This window comes from Carica papaya, chromosome 7, assembly GCF_054855325.1.
Source record: "Carica papaya isolate Zhongbai chromosome 7, ASM5485532v1, whole genome shotgun sequence".
In the NCBI taxonomy this organism is placed as follows: domain Eukaryota; kingdom Viridiplantae; phylum Streptophyta; class Magnoliopsida; order Brassicales; family Caricaceae; genus Carica; species Carica papaya.
Window position 1 is genome coordinate 28,303,114 of NC_142315.1, and position 10,845 is coordinate 28,313,958.

Here is a 10,845-nt window from a genome sequence, read left to right on the forward strand (position 1 = left end):
CTCATCAAAAATTACATATATGGACCTGATAACTTTCTTCTTTACTAGATTCCATAATATGTACCCAAACTTTGTATCTCCATAACCCAGAAGAACACATGAAACTGTTCTATCATCAAGCTTCTGTCTCTGCTCCTTAAGTACATGCATAAATACCTTGCAAGTAAATACTTTCAAGTGAGAATAATTGATGTCTTTCCCGGACTATACTATTGTACGAATATCAAAATCTAAAGGAGCTGATGGAGATCAATTCATCAAGTAGCAGATAGTGTAGAGTGCTTCACCCCAAAATAAATATGATAAATTAGCCATTTTTAACATACATCTAACATTTTCAAGGAGAGTTCAATTTGTTCTTTCAGCTATCGCATTATGCTGAGTACCAGACATCATCTTCTCATGTCTAATTCCATGTTGTAGGCAATAATTCTCAAATTTTTTGAAGTGTATTCACCACCATTGTTACTATGAGGATATTTCAAGGAAGTTCCTTTCTCTCTTTCCACCATGAGATAAAATTGCTTAAAATAATGAAGAACCTGGTCTTTTATTTTCAACATAGACACCCAAACCTTTCGTGAAACATCATCAATAAAAGTAAGAAAATATCTGCTACCTCCTAAGGTTTCTACATCAATAGGACCACACATATCATAGTAAACTAATTTTAGAATATTCTACATAATTTTCAGATGAGCTAGTAAAAGAAATTCTATATTATTTATCATACATACAATTCTATATTATTTTCTTTTGCAAAGGGAATAAGGGACTTCTTTCATAAAATCTGCAACCACTTCTCACTCATGTGAGCCAGCCTCTTATGCCACAAGTCTGGTGAAACATCATCTTCAACTGTATTCAATATACCTTTAATAGTATTAATCTGAGTCTTGTAAAGTGTATAACACAATCTGCCACTAACAACTACAATTGAACCTTTAGTGAGTTTCTATTTTCTACTACCAAATAGATTGTAATAACTATCTAAATCAAAAGCGTTTGTAGAAATCAGATTTAAGCATAAATCAGGCACATGTCGCACATTTTTCACAGTCAATGTGCAACCAACATTTGTTTGCACACAAATATTACCAATATCTGAATAACTGGTATTACTCATTTTTACTATGCCAAAGTTTTCTGTTTTATACATTGTAAATGCATCCTTTCTGGGTGTAACATGGTAAGATGTTATTGAATCAACAAGCCACTCAGTATCAAGATCAATGACATGATCATGATATTCAATAAATGAAAGTACAACTAGTTATTCATTATTAGTTACAGCTGTTGTGATATTCTGATCATCTGCATTTTTATGATTATTTGTTCTCTTTTCTAAATTCTGCAGTTTTGTTTCATATGTCCTTCCTTGCCACAATGATAATAATTAAATCTTCTTTTATTGCATTCTTTATGATCTCTACTTTAACTTCTATCCCTGCTCTTTGTAACAAGGGTTTGTGAGGTATTAATGCTCGTATTCTTACTTCTGTTCCCCTTACTTTTGTAATAAGCCATCAAGGTTTCTCAACTATTTAGCAACGAACTCAAAAGTAATAATGTATGCATTTCATCATTTAAGGTTAATTTCATATTATTCAATTAATTTATCAGATCTTGGAACTCACTTAACTATTCTGCTATTGACTGTCCATCTCACAGCTTCAGATTCACCAATTTTCTGATAATAAAAACTTTATTTTCAACATTTTTTCTCTTACATATTCTCTAATTTTTTTCACAAATCCTGTGCATTGACTTCTTTACTTATATAGTGATAGATACGGATATCCACCCATTGTTGAATAGTCCCGATAGCTTTCCTATGCATTTTCTCCTAATCATATTCTGATTTTCTAGTTGGCTTGACATTTCATAATTTAATAGGATCATACAGATCTTTGCAATAAAGAGGATCCTCCATCTTCGTCTTTCAAATTAAATAATTTAAAGAAGACAATTTTATTATAGTACCAGTAAATTCTGTCATCCTAATTTATATAATTTATTGCATATCACAAATCAATCAACAAACTAGTTAACCAATTTTTGATATCATTTGCTGGGTCCCGAACAGAGATAAAATTAATTATGTAAATTAAGTTAATCATAAATTAATTATCATAAATTAATAAACATAACTTTAAGCCAAATTGATGTACAACAGAACAAAAAATAATAAGCAGATAATAATTGAAAAATTAAATAGATACAGAATTTTACGTGAAAAACTCTTTAGTGTAAAGAAAAAAAAAATACGAGTCAAGTTCTGAATCAAATTCACTATTAATAAAATATAAGATAATACACCAAGAGTTAAAATCAAAACATGAAAAATAAAATTTTCTTTGTAGAGAAAAAGAGAAAGGTAAACAAAATCAAATTTAAATTTTTATGAGAAAAAGAAGAAATTGTTGATGTAGGAGATAATGTCACCAAAAAAGGAGAATGAAAACCACTTTTTCTTTTCTCTTGGTAGCCACTAAACTTGTATATATATATATATATGTGTGTGTGTGTGTGTGTGTGTTATTGGTAGCCACTAAACTTGTATATATATATATATGTGTGTGTGTGTGTACATATACACAAGTTCTCTTCTTTCTTTTCTCCTCTTGCCCACACCCTGCTCTAATTTCTCTCTAACTCTTTATTTTTTTTTCCTATATAACACACACACATATATATATATACCCAATAAAGAGAATGAAAACCACTTTTTCTTTTCTCTTGGTAGCCACTCAACTTGTATATATATATATATATATGTGTGTGTGTGTTCTTGGTAGCCACTAAACTTATATATATATGTGTGTGTGTGTACATATACACAAGTTCTCTTCTTTCTTTTCTCCTCTTGCCCACACCCTGCTCTAATTTCTCTCTAACTCTCTGTTTTTTTTTCCTATATAACACACACACACACACATATATATATATATACCCAATAAACTGCAGCCCTAATTCCCCTTTTTTTTCTTTTATTATAAATTACTTATTCCCCCCCCCCCCCCTTTTTTTTTTTCCTTTTGGGCTGGATGCATAACCAACACAAATATCCTCTACCACCTGTTTTTCATGTAATAATATATATATATATATTTAAATATATATTTTTAATTAAAATTCTAAGTTAATTTTAATTATCTATTATTTAAAAAATTAATAAGTAATAAATACTTTATTTATCAAAGTAGGAAGATAATAATTGATGAACTTAATTTATAACAAATTCAAGTTTATTTTTTTACTGTAATTTATTTATTTAAAAATTAGTCAGTTAAAAATTTATATAAATATACAATTTTTTTTCTCTCTTTTTTTGAGTTTATTTTTATTTTCGCTTTAAGTTCCAACAATTACAACAAAATAAAGTTTTACCTTATTGAATACTTAATATATATTTTTATTTTATATAAACTATAAGTTCAAATATTTTATTTTTAACAAAAATAACACATTTTTTTTTCAACTTATAAATTTACATTATCAACAAATTAAAAAAAAATGTATAGGTTCTTTTTTCAATTTATGGTTAATTTAATTATAGAATGAAAATATTATAGAAAATAAATAAGAAATGTGCTTGACAAAAAATTTAGTAGTTGTCATTTTAACCATTAAAATTTGATAATTTAATATCTATAAATGATAGTAATTGTCATCTTTAATACATTACTAAATCCACTATATATGTTTTTATATTAAATTTCAAAATAATTTATTATATTATCACTTGTCAAGTTATGGATAACAAAAGTATGATATAGCTTTCCTTAAACATTGAACTGATTTTCGATTTTAGCAGCCTGTCCATATAAAAAAAATTAAATATAAACGATTTTAAAAGATTTGCTAGACGAATTTTTAGTCATTTATCTTTTATATTGTGTATATATATATTCATATCAAATCAATAAAATGAGCGAGTTTGTAGAACCTTTACATACTCCTGGAGTATTAACCTCAATTTTTCAAGCTTTTGTCAACACTTATCCCCCCGTGGTCGAAGGATTTGAACAAACTCTACCATTAAAATTTTAAACTAAAACAATATAAACGAATCTCACAATTCTTTTTTATATGCTTTGAAATATAGAGAAGCCATTTTTGTTTCGAATCTTCTTAATAAAGATAACTATTCCACCCGAGCAAGAGTTGGTACTAATGTTCCTCGTGCCAAAAAATTATATTTAGCAGACTCATCGTATGTTTATAAGCTCAAATTTCCTTTACTACTTTTCAATTACAAGACTTGAAAAATATATTTTTTTTAATGTAAGAGATGGATTTTTTTTTTTAATCTTTTTTAAATGGTCATTAATCATATATATAACTATTAGAACTCCTACATGTGTAAACGGGACAGTATATTTCATTTTTCATAATTTATATGGATTTATGCATGTATTTATTTATAAAAGCACGTAAGAATTATATATTTGTAAAATATTTTTCTATAAATATTAAACTTAAAATTCGAAGACTGTAAAAAAATGATATGTAAATAAAATTAAATTTAATTTTAAAAAAGAATAATACAATATCAAACTCTCTTTCTGATAAACTCGTAGCACAAACATGCATGCAAGCATCTTTATTCATGGCTTTTTTTTTATTAATTATTATTTTTCAAAAAAGAATTGAATTTAAATTTAGACGTCATAAAAAAGCTTCTTGAAATCCTGGACGTGGCGGGTTTCCAGACATAAAACCAGCGACAGGAAACCCCTCTCGTCGTTTCTTGGGCTGGCCAGCAAGTAACCTTTACCTTCCGTATAAATGCTTGCGGGTCGGACGTACATCGCCGGACCCCACCCGAAGTCGGAGTCCATCGGCAACCGGTTCCAGCTCACGATACTTAAATTCGGGTTCCTATATATCTCGTTCCCCTTCTTCGGCACCAGAGCGTCAAGATTCGGGTGCAGTTCCAAGTAATCGAGCGCTGATTTCATGTACCCGTCGTCCATCTTCTTTATCGCTCCATGAATCCTCTGAACCGTATCCGACAAATGCTCCGATTCGAGCTCACACGCCAAAGCAGGAATGTTCATGTGAAAAATCACGTTGCCGACATAACCTTCCGGGAGAGGAGGGAACAATCGCGACCGTCCGTTTACTGCCACGTGGACCCTCGTTGCTTGGTTAGCGGCGAGTCCACGTGCTTTGCTGACGCAGCGCCACGTGTGCGCTACGAAGATCTCGTAGGTGGTGTAGTACTTGGCTTTATTACCGCCGTCGATGGCTCGGGCCTTTAAACGCTGGAGGTGGTCACGCGTGACACTGACGACAAACGTGGAATTAGACTGGAATTGATCGATTTGTTTAGCGGTAATTAGGGAAGGAGGTGGATCGTATTCTGGGTGGTTAAAAGTGGGAGAAGGTGGGTCCCGGGCGCGTAGGATTGTACGGTCAATAAAGGGCGTGATGGTGATAGGGAGGCCTCGTGCCACGTCAGCCCATGAATTGATGATTTGCATGGCGGAAATACCGTCAACAGGTATGTGGTGCAAGCCGATCCCCAGGCAAACCCCTCCGCACTTGAAACGCGTCAACTGCACACAACACTTATGCGTGAATACATGTAAGACTGAATGCGGAAATATTAGAGTGACAGGTCGGTGATATAAGGGATAAAATATGCATGGGCATAAAAAAATTAAAAAAAAAAAAATTAACTAAAAAAAAAGAAGTGAATAAACCTGAACCAGAAGAAGAGGGAAAGAAGAAATGTCGAGATTCAAATCACCATCATCGCCGGGGGGAACGAGTTGAGGAAGTGGAGAAGTCTGAATCGACTCACCCAGTTCGTCAATAACACAGTCCGACTCGGCCTCCACAAACAGAACTCCATCTTCATTACACACTATCTCAACCCTACCATTCTTATCTCTTCCAAGTCTCCCGGCGACCGGGTAAAACGGGACCAGAACCTCGCTCAGAGCTCTCTTCAGCACGCCTGAGTCGAAGAAATCCGAGCCGCCATTATCAATGCGTTTGTAGAAATGCAGAGTCGTCATATGAATCCTTACGTGGACTAAATCAAGGTTGGAGACCCACAGATTGTGTCTGGGAGTTGGCTCCGCCGGCTTTACAATGCTCGTGGCCTTCACTTCGATCTTCATCTGAGCTGCCGAAATTGGTAAGGGCTTGGGAGTTGCGGGACAAACAAAAATGGCAGGCTGTATTTTTTTTATAATAACTAATTTAACATCAACCTGTCAAACGGGGATTGGATTTTGTGTACGGTTGGGCATTTAATTGATTTTACCAAAAATATATTTAAACCTTGAAAAAGAAATAGAATAAAATTTGGAGAATTTACTCCCTACTAATCCAACCTCCTCCTCAAATTAGCCCCCAGAATTTCGTACTTATTATTACGTACAATTCTGTGTGTGTAATTAAATAATTACAGAGGCGAAAAACGTGATTTACTGTTGGAAATTAAAATATTAATTAATATTACGCCGCAAATGGGTTTCATAATTTAGTGTTAACTACAAACTTAATTTGTTTTAATTTTAACAATACAAATAAATATTAAATACTACGTTAATTTTATATAAAAATAAAATAATTTAAACATTAATTTATTTTTCAAACGACATTGAATTCTGCCGGTTACAAGTTGTGGGAGGTTGGTGGGACTTGATTAATTTGTGTGGGCCCTCACTGTTTCAGCGGCTGCAATTCTCCCACGCGGTCACCCTTCATGCTGCACCATGACGCTCTACGTGTCTACGTGGCAACATCCAGGCCTCTCGAAGATTTGTACTTACTACTATCGCTCGCGATGAACAGAATGTTCTACTGCGTTAATCATTAATTTTTCATTTTTATTATAAATTTTTAATTAAAAATTTTAAATTTTAATTATATAATTTATAAGGAGAGACGTATTTACTTTAACAAAATAATACTCCTGATATAAAAATTTAAAAAAATTAAAAAAATGTCGTACACATTTTGAACTAATAAATACTAATAATAACTTCAGTGAAAAATTATTAAAAATCATTCGACATTTCAACATATGAATAGAGACTACATGTCAACGTAGTATTTATTTTTTCCGCAATAAACGTGTCGAATACGGACTTAATAATTCTACGGTAACAAACGCTTGATTGCACCGATCCGATCTTATTTTATTGGAAAGAGTAAAACACTATAATTGAGTGTAGGACCAATAACATTAAGTTCATCTGTCGACCGACCCACGACCAACTTTCCATTTTTTGCAGTTATGGGTTCATACAATGCAATTTCCTCCTTCGTTTTCTCTAGGACAACTCCCACTCCCGTGGGACTCCTACGTGGCCAGCCCCAGGACCATACACTCCGTAGGAGATTATCCTGAAAACGAATAACCAAAAAAAAAAAAAGAAAAGAAGGTCCAAAGAACGTGTGAAGATTTTGTTTTCTTCACGTAAAACGTTTTTGGAGGTTGAAATTATTGTTCAGTCTCTTAAAGGCAAGTTTCGGAATTTCTGTTCGACGAAATAAGGCAATTTCTCTAGTTTTCTAAAGGCCCAACCCATTCTCAGCCCAATAAAGAAGAAACTAGCTTTCTAAATTTCATTCAAAAATTTATATTCAATTGGGTTTTTTTATAACGATAGAATTCCGTCATTTATCTACTTGCAGATGAAATTCACAAATGAATTTCACAACACACTCTGTATACACGGTGAAGTAAAATTTATTTCATACTGACTGCCCTGCCTTTGGGTAGAAAGCTTAAGATTTGATCTATGGTGAAATATAGCAACAATTTTTGTTAAAAACCCACTTTTACAATCTAGAATGGCAAAATTTTACCAAAGGAACACAAATGTAAAGGAGAAATGGATCATCCGGAAAGGATTGCAGCACATTCCTAAAGCTAAACAGCGAAAGCAACATGGGCATGATCTTAAACAAAAGAATCATTGCCAGGAATCATGATGAGAGTAGATAGGCAACAGACATATTAACTGATATGTATATATATATATATAATATTTACTCTAATTAACTAGCTTTAGTCATAAACCTTTGTATAGCTTACTGTGACTCCCTTGTCAAAATCTAAAAGCATCTGTCTGGAATCGCTCATCATACAATCTCCAATGATCGTATCTGTCCGTATGAAAGGCTGACCTGGGAATAAAGAAATTCGGCTTCTTAACTTCCTTGAGATTATTCATATTCGATGAAGCATTGTCAATTTCACGATTTGTCAAGTTTTGGCATCCAAACAAATCCAAATATTTCAAATTCTGGCAGCCTTCACAGATTAAAGCAAGACCTTTTGCGGATAATTTGGAGAAACGAAGCTCAAGGTGCTCCAGATGAGGCATAGACTTCCCAATCGCACTGGCCTCTGAGTTCCCATCCTGAGGGCAAGCGTTCAAATAATCACAAGGGACAACTCCAACGTGCTCAGAAGGATCTAAGTGATTCAGCAAGTTGCGCTTAAGAATCTTTAGATTTTGGCAGTTCCCCCCCATCATCAATAGGGACTCATGAGAGATTTCATAGCAGAAGCTGATATCAAGTTCCCTAAGCTTGGAGCACCTAAAAGCTATCTTAGCCATGGATACATCAGTAACATTTGGACAGCTCTTAATTGAGAGTACCTCAAGATTTGGGCACCTACAAATACAACAGGAGAATACATGTATTTTACACAATTTTACGGCAAAATCCAAAACTCGAAATGCAATTAAGGAAAAAGCAAAATGAATAAAATATTTAAGCAACATGGAAAAAGGAAAAATATGCAACAAAAGCAAAGCTAAGATATTATCAGTTTAGTACGATACTTTATAAACTTGCATCGATTTTCCACCCAAAATGCAACATTGAACAAATTTATGTATTTTGTTTGAATAATATACGCATTATAGTTCTTTTCCCCCACAATTACTATTAATATATCAAAACTGCTTGTAACCACTGCAGACGGGAGCACAGGTCTAGTAGGTTAGCAATGTTTTTTACAAAGTTATGGATAAGTGCTAAAAGAATAGTGGTATGACTATGTAACATCCCACTGCTATTCAGAAAAGGATTGTTAGTAGAAAGCTTCAAGTTCCGAACATCCTCGGTAAGACATTAAGACTAAATATCTGCCTTTACCTTGAATATCACTTTTTCTGAAATCTACCAACTTCCAATCGTCCATCCAATATTCAGAAGCAAAATATCATAGTTAAAGGATTATGGAAGCGGGCTTCCGTATAACAATAGTTAACTTGAGCTCCATGGGTCTTCTTCGAATCTTCGTTATGTAATTTCCTCGTAAGTTGGTTAACTCACTTCATTTTGCATCAAGTCACTATATTATGTACTAAGTTATTATATTAATTAGCACTACTAACAGGTGTTTTACATTCTAATACAAAATTTTTACCATATTTCTAAAACTAAAGCACCATACAAATCGAATTTCTCTTAAGTTACAAGATGCACTACCTGGAACGTTCGTTTCATTAGTTGACTTTTTTGCCCATATAATGGATAATTTCGACCTAAATTACTTCCCAAAACTCAATTAAAATTACCAAGGTCCGAAATCTCAATCGAAAATTCCGCTTAGCTTTATTAGTTCCAACCCTTGCTTACATATAAGAACGCACAAGGCGTACAGACAATTAAAACCACTAAATAAACAAAATTAAAGGACCCTTCAAAATCTTAAGAGATTTTGTTTTTACAGCAACTACAGTTTATTTGCTGAAATAGAGATTTTGTTTATACACAAAATGATGCGAGCAACTAAAAACAAAAATCCATATGTATATGCAGAGAAAATACAAATATATGCAATCAAAGTATATGTAACGAGCATATTCCTAGGTATTTGACGTATAGCGTACCTTTCTGCAGCGTAGGAGAGAGAACGATCGGAGCAGTGCCTCGAGCGGATCTTGACGAGACCGCCGTTGCTCCAATTGACGACAGATCGAATAACCGAATCGATCCTCCTCTCGAACGCAGGAGTCCACCATCGCGGAGACTCAACGGACGAGTCGAAGTGTGTCTCGAGATCGAGGATCGAGTGGAGGGAAGGATCTTTGCAGGCTTGCAGCCACGATTTGCAGACTAGCATGGCCCCCGTCCATCTCTGCTCCAAGGTGAGTCGAGAGAGGACGTTGACGAGGCACTCGTGAGTCAACTCGTCCCAGCCCGCGCTGAGTCCCGACTCGGTCTCTCCTCCCTCGTCCATTCTCCTTTTTGATACGGCTTCTCGAAATGTTGGGAAAAGCGGTTTTATAGTCCGCGCCTATTAAGACACGCGAAGCCAATTCAAAACTCGCCGCTCGCTTTATCCAACAAATCGGCAAATAAATTTTTAAATACACATCCTCATTCATAATAAATAAATAAAATATTATAATATTATAATAAAAACTATATTATAATATAATACTTATATAGTGATGTAGGAATCGTAAAATATTGGATTAACTACGAAAAAATAATATAAGATTTTTACGTAATTATGAATATTTTTTAAAATAAAATGCTCTCGTTGAAATTATAATATAATTTCTTATGCGACAAAGACAACATTTTGGTTAACATATGTTATTTTTGCAATTGTGTCGAGCAATCATGTGATCATCTCTTACTCAATTATTCGGTTGTTTATAATATTTAGGGTTAGATTGGGTTACTACGGATGCTGTTGATAAGAAATTATGGGTTTAGTCAGATATATGCAAAAAAAAAAACCGTTATTTTTAGTTTTACTTACTATTTTTTGAATTGTGTGAAAGTAAAAAAATATGAAAATTTTTAATAATATAAAAATAGGCTTCGAAAAAATTAAAAATACACGAGTTA

The 10,845-nt window shown here is 33.4% G+C and overlaps 2 protein-coding genes across 2 annotated transcripts; both read right to left on the minus strand.

Annotated features, from left to right (window-relative positions):
- Positions 1-4,506: 4,506 nt before the first annotated feature.
- Positions 4,507-6,235, minus strand: LOC110815765 (shikimate O-hydroxycinnamoyltransferase-like). The gene is made up of 2 exons (XM_088207606.1): positions 5,712-6,235; positions 4,507-5,564 (listed from the first exon to the last, which is right to left on the minus strand). The coding sequence occupies exons 1-2, from the start codon at positions 6,132-6,134 to the stop codon at positions 4,665-4,667; spliced, it is 1,323 nt and encodes a 440-aa protein (XP_088063732.1). The 5' UTR covers positions 6,135-6,235; the 3' UTR covers positions 4,507-4,664.
- A 1,551-nt stretch (positions 6,236-7,786) lies between these two features.
- Positions 7,787-10,273, minus strand: SKIP1 (SKP1 interacting partner 1). The gene is made up of 2 exons (XM_022043667.2): positions 9,876-10,273; positions 7,787-8,649 (listed from the first exon to the last, which is right to left on the minus strand). Exons 1-2 carry the CDS (start codon positions 10,223-10,225, stop codon positions 8,076-8,078), a joined length of 924 nt encoding a protein of 307 aa, XP_021899359.2. The 5' UTR covers positions 10,226-10,273; the 3' UTR covers positions 7,787-8,075.
- Between the last annotated feature and the right edge of the window lie 572 nt (positions 10,274-10,845).